Genomic DNA, 17,115 nt, shown 5'->3' with positions numbered 1-17,115 from the left:
ATTGTTTGGGAGAAACACACAACGTCATGTGTGGAGGAAAAATGGAACAGCTCATCAACATCAACACCTCACCCCCAGGAGCATCATGATTTGGGCCTGTTTTGCTACCTCAGAGCCTGGAAAACTTGCAATCATTAAATGAAAGAATGAATTCAAAAGTTTATTAGGATGTTTTGCAGGAAAACCTGAGGCCGTCTGTCAGACAGTTGAAGCTAAAAAGAGGATGGATGCTGCAACAAGACAACGATGCAAAACAAACAAGTAAATAAACTTCAGAATGGTTTCAGAAGAACAAAATACACGTTCTTGAGTGGCCAAGTCAAAGTCCATACTTGAACCCTATTGTAATGCTGTGGCATGACCTAAAGACAGCGATTCATACAAAACATCCCAGGAATCTGAACTGCAGCAGTTTTGTAGAGACGAATGGTCCTGATCTATGTGCCAAACTGATCTATAGCTACAGGAAGCATTTGGTTGAAGTTATTGCAGCTAAAGGGGGGCCACAAAATATTAAATGTGATGGTTCACTTATATTTCCCGCTTCTGTCATTGTTTTCATGCTATCCTCACTAAAATATGAAAACCTATCAATGTTTGGGTGGTTTTAGTTAAAGCAGACACTGTTTTTTCATCTGTGTGATTTTGACATAGATAATAATAATAATAATAATAATGCATTTTATTTATAACGCACTTTACATTTGAAAAACAAATCTCAAAGTGCACGTTGCCAAAAAAGAAAAATAATAATAAATGAAATAAATAAAAAGCCTAAAAATAAAAGAGTAAAAGCAAAACAGACACAAGCACAGATAAAATCAGATACCAATAAGATAAAAGTAAGATCACATTTGATGGTGATTTTATGCAGAAATGTGAGAAATTCCAAAAGGTGCGGATACTTTTTCATACAACTGTATGTGTTTTCTACTGTTAATGTTAATTAGACTTGCCAAACTTTTTTTTGTGTGTTATTCGCTGACTAACAAGTTTTTTCAGTTATATTTAATTTCTTTACTTGGACAGACTAGATTATTAACAAGTGTATTTTAATATATGTTCAAATATTGCAATTTGCTAATAAAATCCAGACATTTTTTCTGGAAGTTTTTCAAAATGTTTCTTTAGTAGTTTTTTAAAAAAAACAAGATTTGAATCGAACGGTGTATCATCTGAACCAATACACGTGAAAGTCATTATAAGTCCCCCCTGGTGGCCGAAAATTGTCATTGCATACAATTGACTCTCCTACATATGATTCTAAAAGTTTTCTGGTAAAATACTGTTTATAAAAGTCGTGAAGCAATTAAACAGACAACAAAAATGAATTCAATGAAAAAAAAAAAAGAGATTTTTATAATCAAAATTATTTTTCGAACAGATCATGTGACTAGCACCTTAGACGGTCATTTGCTTTGCTCAGCCAAAACCATCCGAGGACCAAAGAGGCAAGATGGATATATATAATTTTTTCAAACTTAAGTTTCAAAAGCAACAACTACTTAGCAAGAACCAAGGATTGAAAATGTGGACCACGAAACACCAGCGAGTGCCACCAAAATGGTAGGCGGAGTTTCAATTTGCACCACTAAAGATGCTAATTGTGCAACAGAGTCACCACTGGTGTCTTGCCAATGTAGTAACCCCCGTCAAAAATTGTATCCCCTGGCTGCGGGAGCGCACACACACACACACACACACACACACACACACACACACACACACACACACACACACATTAGTTATGTCGACTTAAAACGATTAATTGAAGCCAGAAAAGAACCACAGTTATATATTTTGGACATTGACGCTTACTAAACAGGAGAAACTCCATACAGGACTTGAATTACAGTAATAACAGTTATAGGTCATCCTACGAGTAAAACAGTGAAACATTGCCTTTTTTTTACGTTCAGTACGTATGTTACGTTATATGACAGAAAAAAAAAGTTGTTGTTTTTTATGAATGGGCCATGTTTTAAAACAGGGGTGTCCAAACTTTTTGCAAAGGGGGCCAGATTTGTTGTGGTACAAATGTTGGGGGGGGGGCGACCTTGGCTGACGTCCTTTGCATAGAACAATATATTTAAGCAAATTTTAGCAAGCCATTCTGTGTGTCAGATTTGCTTTATTATTTTTTTACAACAATCTCGCAACCAGCCTTTGTGGCGTTCTCTTTCGACTCAGGCCCTTGCGAAATACCACTGCTGTGAAATTAAACTAGCTTCAAGTTGCTTCAAATTCTCGCTGCGTTTCTTCCCTATAATCTTGTCGTACATGTCAGCGTGTCTTGTTTGGTAATATCACCTCACATTGAACTCTTTAAAAACAGCGACTGTCTCTTTGCAAATGAGGCTGACACAGTTGTTGCGTATTTTAATGAAGAAATAGTCAATTTTCCACCTATCATTGAGGCGTCGGCAGTCGCAGTCAACTTTTTTTTTGTTGATTGTCGCCACTTTAGAAAATTGGAAGTAAAGGGTGACACGGGGTAATGTTGCTTAGAGTGCTGCTGCCTTTTAGTGGGTAAAAGAGGAGCAGCATTTAGTGTGTAAGCTACTTCATATGCTGGTAGCAGTACTGCTGACCAATTCATTAAGTCTGTGTGCGGGCCAGACGTTATTGATTTTATGGCAGAGGCTGGGGGCCGGATGAAATGTGACCACGGGCCGCATTTGGCCCCCGGGCCGGACTTTGGACATGGCTGTTTTAAAACCTACATTAGCACAACACCGGCGGGCGTACCATCTTAAATGTATGACAATCTTGGCGAAAAGTATAGGTGTCCTAAGCAGCCTGATTTAGAATTCCCCTCAAGAATGATGGGAAACAAAAAACGTTCATTTTCAACTTATTATTATAGATATTCTTGTAAGTTAATTTCATTTTTGACACTGCATTTCACGGTCATCAACATATTGTGCCCCCCCTGCCCCAAAGGTCAAACTGCCTATGCTGTTCACCCAATCTGTTTGGTCTTATTAATGTCCTGTCCCCAGCAAAAAGTGTACATGTAGGTTCAGCTGTTATATCGCCCCTACCAATGTTGAGACCGAACCTACGCCCTTGCTTGGAACGCGTTGCGGTCCCAACTGGTATCATCCGAGTGAGGTAAGTCCGACTTCCCACCTTCCTCGAATGCAACAGAAGAAACGTCCTAGCGTTAAAAGAGTTGCGAAAACACCAGTGTGTCTTGAACGCCTCTCTGCTCGTCGTCATATTTCGTCACTTCATGTTTGGTTGGCGCCAAATTCTTTTACTGTTCGGTGAGGACGAGAAGGGTCTACCAGCATAAAAAAAATTGATGTTCGGACACTTACATCCCAAGCGACAACATGATCGGGCAGAAAACTATTAAATCATTTTTCTCGCCTGTCGCCCAAAAGAAGTCTGGCAAAAATGTAAACGAAGTGGCGCATGATGTTAAAGACTCGGTGAGTTTTTTTTTTTAACGTACGCTTTGCAAGGATAGATTTTTCACGTGTGCAGCTAAACAGCACCTGCTGCGTGTTAGCTTAAACGTTTTTCCTCATGTGCAGCGACAACTAAGCTGCATTCAGAAACGCTACACTGCTGTGTAGTGTTCATAATACAACGTGAACATGTTAGCACTGCTGTGTCGACAGGTTAGCCCTGTACTTCACTTTCGTGCTAAATTCTCACCTCCTGTTTGCTTTGTTCATTTCCATCCAAAAATGCAGCGGAAGCGCAAGTCTTCAGCGGTGGAGCCGGAGCCTGAACCGGAGCCCTCCAGCTCCATATCGGCTTCTCTTTCTCAGGAACAGCTTGACAGGATCGCCCGTAACAAGAAGGCGGCACTAGAGAAGCTCGCTTCCGGCCAAACCCCTCCAGGATTCGGGGAGAGCTGGCGAAAGGCACTGGCTGCTGAGTTTGGGAAACTCTATTTCAAACAAGTACGTGAGCCATACGCCACTGTCACTGACTAATAATATTGGTCGATAGCAGTGTTTGTCCAAGTTTAGGGCGTGGAGACAGCGAGCACATGTTGAAAATTACGACATTTTCTCACATTTAGCGCCACACAACATTGGTTAAAATACGGTGTGAAATTTTTAGTCACTTTTTTTTTTTCCCCGCACATTTACAACATTATTTCGCAACTTAAATATTTATTTTTCAAAAATAAACATTAGACTTAAATGTTTAAATCCAGAACTAAATATTACATTTAAATCTTCAATCTAAATCCTAAATTTAAATGTTAAATCTAAATCTTAAATATACATCCAAAATGTAAACTTTAAATATAAATCTTAAATTCCCAAACTGGTGAAACTAAATATTTAGCTAATATGCAAACTAGGGCTGTCCCAAATGACTAATTTCCTCCCGATTAGTCAGCCGACTATTTTTACGATTAGTCGACTAATCTAATAATTATTTTTTTTTCTTTTACTAATTTAATAAGAAAATTTTTGTTAAAGCTTATTAATTCACAAAAAAACATTTTGGAACACCTAAATTCTTTATTAACGTATAAATAAATAACATAAATATCAATAATAAATCACAAACAATGAGGTCAAATGCTGCTGGCATTAACTGGTGCAAAAAATGTAAACGGAAACCCTGTGACTTCACCTTTTTAACAGGAGTCAAAACAATTCTTACTCTTTTTGTGGTATGTCTATATTGTTATAAATGTTCAAATTAATTGCAATGTCCTGGACAATCATTTTCAGAATACTTTGTGTGAGTTCAGATGCTCTTTCCGGTGTGCATTCCGCATTTTTTGGGGAGGGGAAAAAATGTTCAACTTTTGTTTGTTTTAACCTGAAGATAACGCAGAGGGCACACTGAAATATTACCACAATTATTTTGAATGAAAGGCACACATACCCACAGTAACAAAAAATAAGTATATAGTATTAATTTTATAGTATACTACTATTTGTAAAACTTTATAATATTAAATAACCAACATTAGTGCAGTCATGGATTACAGTAAGCAGGCCAGTGGTGTTTCCATATATATTTTTTATTATATTATGTATATAAAGGATATATGTATACATTTTCCCTAAGTGGGAGCTTCCATGATCCTAATAAATTTAATAATAATTTAAAAAAATATAAAATTATATTAATTATTTTATTAAATAAAAATGGGCGTTGATACGACGCACATAAAGGCAACTTCCATTTAAAAAATCGTTAGAGAGTTGTATGGACTTACAATCCGCTAGCTTGTTGTTTCTTGTTGTCTTCGAAAATTATACTTGGGTGACGGCGCTCCAAGTGTTCGTTTATAGCTGACGTGCTACTGTGGTATGCGAGCTCAGCTTAGCAAAGAGTACACACAGTGGCACCCTCCATATTTTCCTTGAAATAATTCCAGGCTATGGCTATTCTGCTCCGCTTTTTTGGCTTTATGCCGATTTCACGTGTTACCATCTCTGGCCTTTTTTGGAAATTGGCGGTGTTTTCAACTCCTCACCGGCAATTCACTTGGCTCGTTGTCGTCGGTTCGTCTGGGTTCGTCCGATTTCCTCCTCGGGAAGGCGGCGGCGTGCATAAAAACACCGAGAGGCGTCGGATGGCTCTTTAAGGATACTTTTATTGACCTAAACAAAAACGTGGGGGATGAAGCCACTCAACTCGGCGCTACCCGCGCACTTTTCCAACTCGCCAATCTCGCTCCCTCTTTCTCGCTTGCTCGCCCACTTTCTTCCTCTGCTCAATTTGACAACGCCGGTCACATTGAAATAACAGCGGCCCCCTTGGGGGTGCCAGTAACAACCGCTTGTATCGCGAGCGCCCGCCATTCTAAACTTTATCCGCATGTAATTTTTTTTAACCCGTCATTACCCGTCGACGCATTTACGTCATCGATGACGTCGACAACGTCGACTAGTCGGGACAGCTCTAATGCAAACACAATCTGAGCTGTTCCATCTTTTACTTTGTTACTTACCAGTCATGTGAATTTGCATATTGCCAGAGGTTGGTAAAGTAGCCCAAAAATGTATTCAAGTAACAGTATAAGTACTAGTCATCCAAAAAATGTACTCAAGTACAAGTAAAGAAGTATTTGGTGAAAAGAATTCTCAAGTAATGAGTAACATTGTGAGTAACTGCTTATATTTTTATTGGATTTTTTAATTTAATTTTTTTATATACACTCCTGATCAAAATCTTAAGACCAGTTAAACAATTACAACAGTGCAAAATCCAATTTTTTGCATCTTAAGAAGGTTCTAAGTAGAGTTTCAAAATGCAAAAATAAATGAGAGCACAAGACTAAATGTTTTGAGCAAGCAATTTATTGAAAGGAACAATTCAACTAAAATAGGCTGTTCATCAGCTGATCAAAAGTTTAAGACCATAGCTAAAAAAAAAAAAAAAAACTAAAATTAAAGTTTTAAAAACAGACTCAGTAATGAGTAGCTCCACCATTATTGTTGATTACTTTAAAAAATTCGTGTTGGCATGCTTGATGCGAGTGTTTCCAAAAGGCTTGGAGGAATGTTGCTCCAAGTGCTGAAGATGGCTTCATGAAGGCCATCTGCTGTCTGGAAGTGATGTCTATTTTTGTGAACTTCCCTTGCCATCCATCCCCAAATGTTCTCCATTAGATTTAGATCAGGGGAACATGCAGGGTGATCCAAAAGAGTGATGTTATTCTCGGGCATTGTGAATTGCAGCATTGTCCTGCTGAAAAACCCAGTCATCACCACACAAACGAGGGCCCTCAGTCATGAGGGATGCCCGCTGCAACATCTCCACGTAGCCAGCTGCTGTTTGACACCCCTGCACAACCTGGAGCTCCAGTGTTCCATCAAAGGAAAAGCACCCCAGATCATGATGGCGCCCCCTCCGCTGTGCCATGTTGAAAAAATCTCAGGTGGCATTTCCCTGTCATGCCAGTAGCGTTGGAAGCCATCAGGACCATCAAGGTTAAATTTTTTTCTCAACACAGAATAAAACTTTCTTCCAACTTTGAACGTCCCATGTTTAGTGATCCCTTGCTACGGCCAAATAGGCAATTTTGTGGCGTTGAAGGAGCCGTGGCCTTTGAAGACGTTTTTTTGTTTTTGAAGTTCCTTTGCAGACGCCGTCTGATGGTTATTGGGCTGCCGTCAGCATCAGTAACGGCCTTAATTTGGGATGAGGATCGTCCCATGTCTTGACGGACAGCCCTTCGGATTCTCCGGTTCAGTGCCGGTGAGATTTTTTTGGGTCTACCACTTGATTTTTTTTGTTCCATAAACCTCAGGATCTTTTAAGAAATGCAAAATGACTGTCTTACTGCGTCCAACCTCAGCAGCGATGGCATGCTGTGAGAGGCCCTGTCTATGCAGCTCAACAATCCTGCCACGTTCGAAGGCAGTGTTTTTTTTTTTTTTTTGCTTTTCCCATCAAGAGGTCTTGACAGTGTGACTACTTGACAGAGAATGACATGGAGTCCACATTTTTGCACAGATTTGGGCTTGTAAAGGATGTGGTCTTAAACTTTTGATCAGCTGATGAACAGCCTATTTCAGTTCAATTGTTCTTTTCAATAAATTGCCTGCTCAAAACATTTGGTTTCTTGTTCCCATTTCTTCTTTTTGCATTTTGATACTCTACTTAGAACCTTCTTAAGATACAACAGTGCAAAATGCAAATTCTTGCCATTTTTAAACCGGTCGTAAGATTTTGATCAGGAGTGTATACAAGATTTGTATTTAACATTTGATTAGATCCGGATTCAAACCTTTAAGTCTAATACTTATTATTTAAAAATATTTAAGTTGCTAAATAATGTTGAAAATGGTGATGCACGATAATACATAATACATTTTTCAACCAATACCGATAACCAAGCCAATAATTATATTAAAAGATTTATGTAAAATTTTAAAGTATACACAAGAGAAAATATTACTGTGCAAAAATATAATTTATTGCTTTTTTTTCCCCAACATAAAATATGAACAAGTAGTCAATTCCAACATCTAAATAATGACAGATTGTCTGACATTGTGTAATGGTAAACTTTTGGCAACAATTACTTATAGCGTAAACAAAAATGCCTTTAATAGTAAGCCATTCCTAACATATATAACATTACTACACTGCAAAAACACACCTCCTCAAAACTAGTCAGTTTTAGGTGTCAATCTATTGGAAATAGGTGAAATTATCTGGCAGCACTTCAAGTGTATTTCTCTGATTTCTTGGAAGAAAAATAGCTAGCTGAAAATAATCTTAAGTCTTATTTTAAGCAATAAATTATTATACTTAATCCTAAAAAAAAAAAAAAATTGGAAGAAGGAAAGATTTTGAATATTTGTGGCTACAGAATAGTATTGTTATTACAACAAGAATGTGCATATTTAAATTGATAAGTAAGTGCCAATAAGTTTCGATTATCCACTGTGACTGTAATTGAGCAGACAAATAAGTTAAATAATTTGAAAAGTGATTGCTAATGTTATATGCTTTGTTGCACACTGTAAAAATGATTAACTCAAAAGAGCGAGATGTCATGTACCCATTCTGCAGCACTTTGTTTACCTTTGCGGCACTCACGACTAGAGATGTCCCGATCGATCGGCATCCTCATCAATCGGGTCCGATCACTTCATTTTCAAAGTATCGGAATCAGCAAAAAAAAAAAACGGCCATGCCTTTTTTTAATATATATATATATTTTTTAATAAAATCGTTTTCTAATTGTATTTAACTTTACAGACATAATATGTTTCACTCTTCCAGAGTCTTTAGTTTAGGGTTATGGTAGGGTTATCAAATTTATCCTAATAACGGCGGTAATTAATTTTTTAAAAGATGTATCACGTTAAAATATTTAACGCAATTAATGCATGCGCTGCACGACCCACTCATGCATTGTCGCGCTCAATCTGTAATGGCGCCGTTTTACTTATATAGAGAGATAAAAGGCAGCGTAAAATGAGTAGAATGAATTTTGGCAGCCTTTGGAGCTTTTTTTTAATTGGCTAAAACCTTACAATCCCTCTCCCTACGGTTAGAAATATCATGGGAAGCAATGTGGGGAAGCAAGGTACCATTTGATCTTTATCTTAACACCCTATGTTATTTCCAATGATATGAAGATATATCAATTGGTAGCACTACGCACAGTCATGGTTTCACTTCCCATCGTGCATTTGGGCTTGACTACAGTATCATTTACCGAAAGCTCAACAAATACACGAGATGGCAATATTTAGTCACAATATACAAAGTCACGAGTCTTTCTATCCGTGGATCCCTCTCACAGTAAGAATGTTAATAATGTAAATGCCATCTTGTGGATTTATTGTCATAATAAACAAATACAGTACTTATGTACTGTATGTTGAATGTATATATTCATCAGAGTTTTATTCATTTTTTTCTTAATGCATTGCCAAAATGTATATGATCGGGGAAAAAATATCGGGAATGATTGGAATTGAATCGGGAGCAAAAAAAAAAAAAAGCAATCGGATCGGGAAATATCGGGATTGGCAGATACTCAAACTAAAACGATCGGGATTGGATCGGGAGCAAAAAAACATGATCGGAACAACCCTACTCACGACACTTGCTTTACAGCAGCTAAACTGATACATGGCAGTACTATTTGGATGGAGTTGGAGCTAGCATCCCCGTGTTTGTTGTTCTGTGCCTGAGTTTTGTTAAGCCGAAAATAAAGGCAGCGTTGCAAACTAATCTGACCGCTCGTCCTTTTACATACTGAATGCATTACTGACTTTTTTTCTGCATGTTTAAATTATCATCTAATCACCGTGCCGTCATGATTAGCTTGCTTACTGGACATCACTTGTCCAAATGTCCGTGGTGAAAATGTGATTGGCATGTTTTTCATGAAGAATGGTGGTCGTATTAACTGCATTATTTTTTTAGCCGGGGCTTTGGCTCTCGGGTCATTTCGGTAAAAAAAAAAAAAATGGGGCCTTGTCTCGGCGGCGGCAGCTAAGTTCGTACCGGATAATCCGGCCGGTTCGCCGCGGCGTATTCGGGGCCTGGCTTTGCTCCGGATGAAACGCTCGGGAAACGCTCGAGAGACCGGGGTGTTCGCCGGAGGTTCTGCCGCCAGGGAACCGGGCTCAGCCCGCCTCGCCGCAACGGCCTGCTGGACCGGCCAGAGCGGCGGGCTCTGTCGGAAGACGGCTACTTGTCGACTATCGGTCTCGAGTCTCGCCGCTGTTTAGCCTTAGATGCGAGTTTACCACCCGCCTTGGGCTGCATTCCCAAACAACCCGACTCTGTATCGTCACAAGCCCCGTAGTTTTGCTTAGTTTGTGTTTACGATAGCTTTAGCATTCCCGCTAGCAGCAGCCTCGTATTCATTCCAAAAATCTTTGTGATGCAGTTTTAAATGGCTGCTGGGTTAGTGGTGTTGAATGAGGACGCTTTCTTTCCACCTCGTGGAACTTCTACGGTGCATGTTTCGCAGATGGCGAGAGCTTGTTTTTTTTAGTAACAGCCGCCATAATATACAACTGCTTCTTGTCGTGTAACTCCGCCTTCTCAGCCCCTCCTCCCTCAGGGGCTTCAGAGAGAGGAGGGGTTGATGAGGCGGCGTGCCGAATTCTTCGGTTGCGCACATTTGGAGGCTAAATCAAGTATATAATTATCGGATTGCATTATCGGTTGAATTTTCTTATTACCGTAATTTTCGCACTATAAGGCGCACCTGACTATAAGCCGCAACCCACCAAATGTGACACAAAAAACGGCATTTGTTCATAGATAAGCCGCACTGGACTATAGGCCGCAGCTGTCCTCACTGTATTATGGGATATTTACACCAAAAGATATTAACCAGTAACATTTCATTAGACTACGGCATCATACGACGGTCACCATGAAGCTTTGAACCAATTGGCTCCTAATCTTCATTGCTTCAAGAAGCTTCATTTGGCCATCACTGCTCCCTTGAGGGAGACAGTCAATCCCTTCAGCAACCTGCTGTCAACACTGTTGTTGTCCAACATGCCTCCTAGCATGCATTGCAGCGCAACAGATGTAAATAACAATCAAAATTCATGTTCTGTGCTAATTATTTATTCAGTTATTGTTCCAGTTGTTTCATTATTGCTAGTTATGTTATTTGGTAACACTTTGACAGTGGCACCATAAGACTGTCATTATGACATGACACTGTCACAAGCATTAATAAATGCTTTAACAGATGTCATTTTGTGTTATTCGGCAAATTATCTCACTTTTGAATGGATGTAAAAGATCCGAGCTGGACATAAATGGAGTTAGTAACATAATTTGCCTGATGACACTTAATGACATTGTCATAAGCATTCAGTAATGCCCATGATAGTGTCATGTCATAATTATGACGGTCGTATGACGCTGCTGTCAAATAAAGTGTTACCAAATACCATAACAAGCAATTAATGAAACTGGAACAGTAACTGAATAATTAATTAGCACAGAAGATGAATTTTGATTGTTATTTACATCTATAGTACTGCAATGCACGCTAGGAGGCATGTGTTGCCTATTAAACCCCGCCCCTAAAAAAAAAAAAAAATCAACAAATAAGCCGCACTGGACTATAAACTGCAGGATTCAAAATGAAGGAAAAAAGTAGCAGTTTATAGTCCGAAAATTACGGTATCTGGATTATCTGTGTGACGTCATAATTGCCATTATCGGCCGATAATTATCGGTGACCGATATTATCGTGTATCTTTAGTTGAAAATGGGCAAAAAAAGTGACTAAAATTTTCACACCGCATTTTAAACACTGTGTGACACTAAATGTGAGAAAAATGTCACAAATTTCAGCATTTGCTGCTTTACAAACGGCGCCCTGTTGAGTTCAACTTAATGGGTGCACAAAATGATTAGAAGAATGTATATTCGTGCCAGAAGAAGTAGAAAGAGACATTTGTTTTCATTTAGTAATGTTGTAGTAGTGTTACAGAGTGTAAAACATATTTTTGTTTCTTTTGGCTATGCCATAAAGGGGGTGTTGAAAAAATGTCTTTGACGTAAAAAGTGTGACACACGGCAGACTACTTTTATTGACACAACTCTTTCACTCACCAGTTGATGCAGTTTGTTAACCAAGAAAGGAAATGTCACACTGTGTACCCACCTGCCGACCACGTCTTCACCTGGACACAAATGTGTGAGGTCAACGATGTAAGTCTTTTTGATCCGCCTGTCCTACCTTTCTTCAACCAATCACACCTATTATTGATGATTAATAATAACAATGACTGGATCGGGCCTCCACCATATTAATACTGCAAAATTCAATTCCATCTTTTTCTTCAGTGGCCCTAATCCTGTTCCGTTCAGATTTTTATGAAGCGAAACTATTCTAGTTTGTGTCATGTTGATGCAAACTTTTATCTGTCATTTTTTTGTAGAGATGTCCTGAAAGCAAAATTCTTGGTCGAATCCAAATATAGGAAACACTTGGGCGAAAAAACGAAAGGCGATCTGCCTCAGCATACTTCCAGAAGTCAACTAACATTTCCCGACCTTAATTGAGCCAAGACTCTTACATCGGGAAAAATACTGACAAGCGATGTCCGAAAGAAAACTTAAATAATGAAAGAAATATTATCTAAATTATTAGTTAATAAACTATGTTATGTTTGAGCACACTTTTGGAAGCGGACCCATCATAATCATGGAGAATATGTGTAAAAAATAGTCAATGGTTGCACGTTTGAGCATCTGTTAGCATGTTTACAGATAGCAACTGCTCAATGCAGTATGAGGAGCGGCAGGGTGGTGGCACCAATGATCTATAAATATAATATGAGGGTCAGACGACCATTTATTTGAATGAAGGATGTAGGACTGCAGCTATCGATTATTTTAGTAGTCGATCAATGGATGAACTAGTTAGTTCGAATAATCGAGTCATCGGATAAGGAACATAATTTAAATACCTGAGCTGAGCCTCAAACTGTATAATTAAATAAACGAGAATCTAAGTACATCAAAATATCCACCTTTCGTAGTCCCGGTTTGCCAGGAAGTTAGGCTGCACGTGATCAAGTGACTCTCGAAGTTACCCTGATAAGCCAGAAAACCGGCTTTGTAGAACAGGCCACTGGATGACAAACCTGTTATGCTCAGATCTTGTCAAGTCACTGTAGACTTTCCTCTCTCCCTCCAGGTTAAAGTGGTGATCCTCGGTCAGGACCCGTATCATGGTCCGAATCAAGCCCATGGATTGTGTTTCAGTGTCAAAAGACCAGTGCCTCCTCCTCCAAGGTTACCTAAATGTCCTTGATTTAAACTGTCTGCCTTAGAGCTGTCCCGACTAGTCGACATGGTCGACGTCATCGATGACGTAAATCCGTCGACGAGCACAACATCTCGTCGACGGCTAATGAAGGGTTAAAAAAATATATGCGTGGAAAGTTCAGAATGTCGCACGCTTGGTAAGCAAGCGGGGAAAGCGGCACAAAGCCAAAAAAGCGCACCAGAGTCCAAAACATTGACTTATTTTTAAAGAAACAAAGGAGGGTAGGTACACTGTTGTGTCCTGTCTCTTCAATGCCAAGCTTGGCTGCACGTCGGCCGTGAATGATAATGACAGGACATTGTTAAGTCCGTCTAACTAACTAATGACATGTTTTATTGAAGTTGCTGAGCCTGTCGCGATATGCAATAAGTCCATTTATCGCATGGTAAATAAAAATGAGGGCGGTCATTTTCACGGTTGCGTTGTATCGCTGCGTGCGCGTGCGTACATTTGTGCGTGCGTGCTGATGGTTTTCTCTCATCAACACGCTGTAGTATTTGTTATGTACTACCCTGATCTAAGTACATGTAAGGCCGAGACTTGAATGGAACAACACTTCTTTATTCAGTGTGCTTCTCATCATATATATCAGAGACATAACAGAGATTCCTTTTTATACTGTAATACCACGCCCACAGGAAGTGCACACTATGGCAACAGCAGTGTGACATAAATATGTCACATCTCCTCCCCCCTTACATAACATGTCCCAGAAATAAACACAAAAATACCACCGGTTTTTCCCTCATTACTTATTACTTATAAATCCAGTCTATCAGGCGGCCTGTCGCGTTTAGGATAACGACGTTCTACAGTCACTTCCGATTTTCCACTTGTGGAAACAGGTTCCGATACCGTTCAGGTTCTGTTTGTGCATTGGTTGAATTAGACACAATTACAGCAGGATTGTTTGGGTTTGACACATCCGGTAAGCTAGACATTTCTGGTATTTTTGGCACATCCGGTAAGCTAGACATTTCTGGTATAATTACACTGCTAGCATCATCACAATCAATAGACAGTTCTGGAGTAGTGTCTGATGTTCCCAACAATTGATCCACATGGCGACGCCAAACACCATCAGCTGTCTGAACTGTGTAGGAAACAGGCCCAGTTTGAGCAATGATGGTGGCAGGGGCCCACTTTTCCTTACTCTGGTAACGCCGGGCCATAACAGAGTCACCAGGTGCAAAAACTCGGTTCTTGGAATGCAGGTCTCTGTACTTGACTTGCTTCCGTTGATCCATTTGAACAATCTCGCTCAGGGTTGGTGCTTTCAGAAGATCCATGCCAGTTCGTATCTCTCGAGAAAACATGAGGCTCGCTGGCGATACTTTGGTAGTTGCATGCACAGATGTTCGGTATTTGAGGAGAAATTCGTGTAGTCTCTGATGGAGTGTACTTTGCCCTTGTGATGCTTTGAGAGCATGTTTGAGGGTCTGCACAAACCTCTCTGCCAAGCCGTTGGTTGCCGGGTGATAGGGAGCCCACTTAATGTGTTGAACCCCATTGGCTTGCAGGAATTCAACCATTTCTTTTGACACAAATTGGGGGCCATTGTCTGAGACGAGTTGTGCAGGGGCTCCGAAACGACTAAACATCTCCCCTAACTTCTCAATTGCCTTTTCCGATGTGGTTGATTTCATGATAGCGACCTCTGGCCACTTACTATGGGCATCGACAGCAACCAGAAACATTCGATTTTCAAAAGGCCCCGCAAAGTCAATGTGAATGCGGTGCCAAGGGTCCTGAGGAAAATCCCAAGGATGAAGTGGGGCTGCAGGTGGATTGTTGCAATCTTCTGGCAAGATGAACAAGTTTTTACCGTCTCTTCGATCTGTTTATCTAATCCTGGCCACCAAAAATAACTTCTCGCCATTTCTTTCATTTTAACGATACCACTGTGACCTGCATGCAGTTGCGCAAGCATTTTAGCACGCAACGACTGTGGCACAACATGTAAGGCCGAGACTTGAATGGAACAACACTTCTTTATTCAGTGTGCTTCTCATCAAATATATCAGAGACATAACAGAGATTCCTTTTTATACTGTAATACCACGCCCACAGGAAGTGCACACTATGGCAACAGCAGTGTGACATAAATATGTCACAGTATTAAAGTTCAGACATACAAAATAAGAAAACACATCTATATTAAACACTGTATACAGTGGGGAGAACAAGTATTTGATACACTGCCAATGGGAAAACCCATTGGCAGTGTATCAAATACTTAAAAATACTTGTTCTCCCCACTGTACGTTAGCATTGCTACTTTGAGGTGAATGGGGAAAAAAGACGACCTACTTTAGCCGGCTATAAAACAGGCAGCCTTCTCCAAAACTTGCAGTTAAAAGGTAACACTTCAAACATGAAAAATGGCCGGTTAACAGCATTTGCAAAAGGAAAAAAAAATCTATTACTGACAACAAATGCAATGACAAAAAGTGCTTTTTTTGCGGAGTGTAAAGCTTAAATTAGCGGTTTTGCGAACGTACTTCCGGTGAACATTTCAAAACAAAAGCATGTCATGTTCGTCATATAAATAAAGATTTCTGGAGTTAATCCCACATACTTCAGATTCTACACTAAGAATACCTTTAAAATGACACCCTTTATGAAAATTCTGATTGGCAATGAATAATTATTATAATACTATTATATATAGTACTACAGTATACTATAATATTAATGCTAGGTATTTTTTAAAGGATTGTTTTGAATCATTTTGGAAAGGTGAAGTCAGTGTTCTGAATCTGTTTACATTCCATTCTTTTGCACAAGTTAATTCTATCACCATTCGAACTCATTGTTTATTTGTGATTTATAATTGTTATTTATCTGTTTATTTGTACTTTAATCATGAATTTAAGTGTTCCAAAATGTTTTTGTGAATTGACAAGCGTAAAAAAAAAATTTCATTGCTAAATTAGTTTAAAAAAAAAAATTATAAGATGAGTCGACTAATCGTAAAAATAGTCGGCTGACTAATCGGGAGAAAATTAGTCGTTTGGGACAGCCCTAGTCTGCATTGTTACACCAATGTTTTCCATCCACTTCCAGTTTGGAGAACATTTATAAAGAGCTGGTGAATGATATTGAAGGCTTCCAGCATCCAAAGCATGGAGATCTAAGCGGGTGGGCCAAACAAGGTTGGTTTAGAGAAATATTGTCAGCAAAACTGTTTAAATATTACTATATAATAGTCATAAGAGTCACCCGCTATTTTCCAGGCGTGCTGTTACTCAATGCGGTGTTGACTGTGCGAGCGCACCAGGCCAATTCGCATAAAGACAAAGGCTGGGAAACGTTCACCGACGCAGTGGTGCAGTGGCTCAGCAACAACACGGAGGGCCTCGTATTCATTCTGTGGGGGGCCTACGCTCAGAAGAAAGGAGCTACAATAAACAAGGTGAGTGCTGTGAATGTAAAGACTTACTGTAAGTGTTTTGAAAAAAAAATACGATGACATTCCATGGGTTTGTAGAAACGTCACCACATCCTCCAAGCGGTACATCCTTCTCCCTTATCGGTTCATCGTGGATTCTTTGGGTGCAAGCACTTTTCAAAGGCCAATGAGCTGCTGAAGAAATCTGGAAAGTCACCTGTTGACTGGAACGCACTTTAAACTGTTACTCTTGTCTGGTATTTTCACGCCAAGTAGAATAACTACACACTCCTTAATAAGCTTCTCTATATTTTCTAAGCTAACTTTAGCAAAATTCTTTACACTAGAGACGCTGTTATCCTTTGTGGAATGTTACTTGGTCACTTCGTTGTGATGCAAATGTTTAAACTGGAGTTTTAGTGTTGCATAATGTTTACAGTGTGGCCTTTTTATGCAT

General features: G+C 39.4%; 2 protein-coding genes across 3 annotated transcripts in view; one reads left to right on the top strand and one right to left on the bottom strand.

Annotated features, from left to right (window-relative positions):
- The window catches only part of alkbh2 (alkB homolog 2, alpha-ketoglutarate dependent dioxygenase), a 13,440-nt gene extending 9,477 nt beyond the window's left edge, over window positions 1-3,963 (bottom strand). The window contains exon 1 of one of the 2 annotated variants that reach the window (XM_057832731.1): window positions 3,667-3,963. The gene's annotated coding sequence lies outside the window, so the exon portion shown is untranslated. The remainder of the gene's footprint in view (window positions 1-3,666) is intronic. The other variant, XM_057832732.1, reaches the window with a different exon arrangement.
- On the top strand, window positions 3,197-17,115 carry unga (uracil DNA glycosylase a). Its single transcript, XM_057832730.1, has 7 exons — window positions 3,197-3,437; window positions 3,705-3,917; window positions 12,049-12,144; window positions 13,136-13,233; window positions 16,334-16,422; window positions 16,504-16,682; window positions 16,758-17,115. The coding sequence occupies exons 1-7, from the start codon at window positions 3,339-3,341 to the stop codon at window positions 16,896-16,898; spliced, it is 915 nt and encodes a 304-aa protein (XP_057688713.1). The 5' UTR covers window positions 3,197-3,338; the 3' UTR covers window positions 16,899-17,115.

Source organism: Corythoichthys intestinalis, chromosome 3, assembly GCF_030265065.1.
Source record: "Corythoichthys intestinalis isolate RoL2023-P3 chromosome 3, ASM3026506v1, whole genome shotgun sequence".
NCBI classification, from domain to species: domain Eukaryota; kingdom Metazoa; phylum Chordata; class Actinopteri; order Syngnathiformes; family Syngnathidae; genus Corythoichthys; species Corythoichthys intestinalis.
The sequence above is the reverse complement of the archived record's forward strand: the minus strand, read 5'-3'. Positions and strand labels throughout refer to the sequence as shown.

What these genes read in the sequence shown, in the direction of transcription:
- unga (XM_057832730.1), top strand. Translation starts at nt 3,339, where the DNA reads ATGATCGGGCAGAAAACTATTAAATCATTTTTCTCGCCTGTCGCCCAA. An exon ending in CCAGTGCCTCCTCCTCCAAG is followed by an intron (nt 13,234 to 16,333) that starts GTTACCTAAATG and finishes ATCCACTTCCAG; the next exon opens with TTTGGAGAACATTTATAAAG. An exon ending in AAGCGGGTGGGCCAAACAAG is followed by an intron (nt 16,423 to 16,503) that starts GTTGGTTTAGAG and finishes GCTATTTTCCAG; the next exon opens with GCGTGCTGTTACTCAATGCG.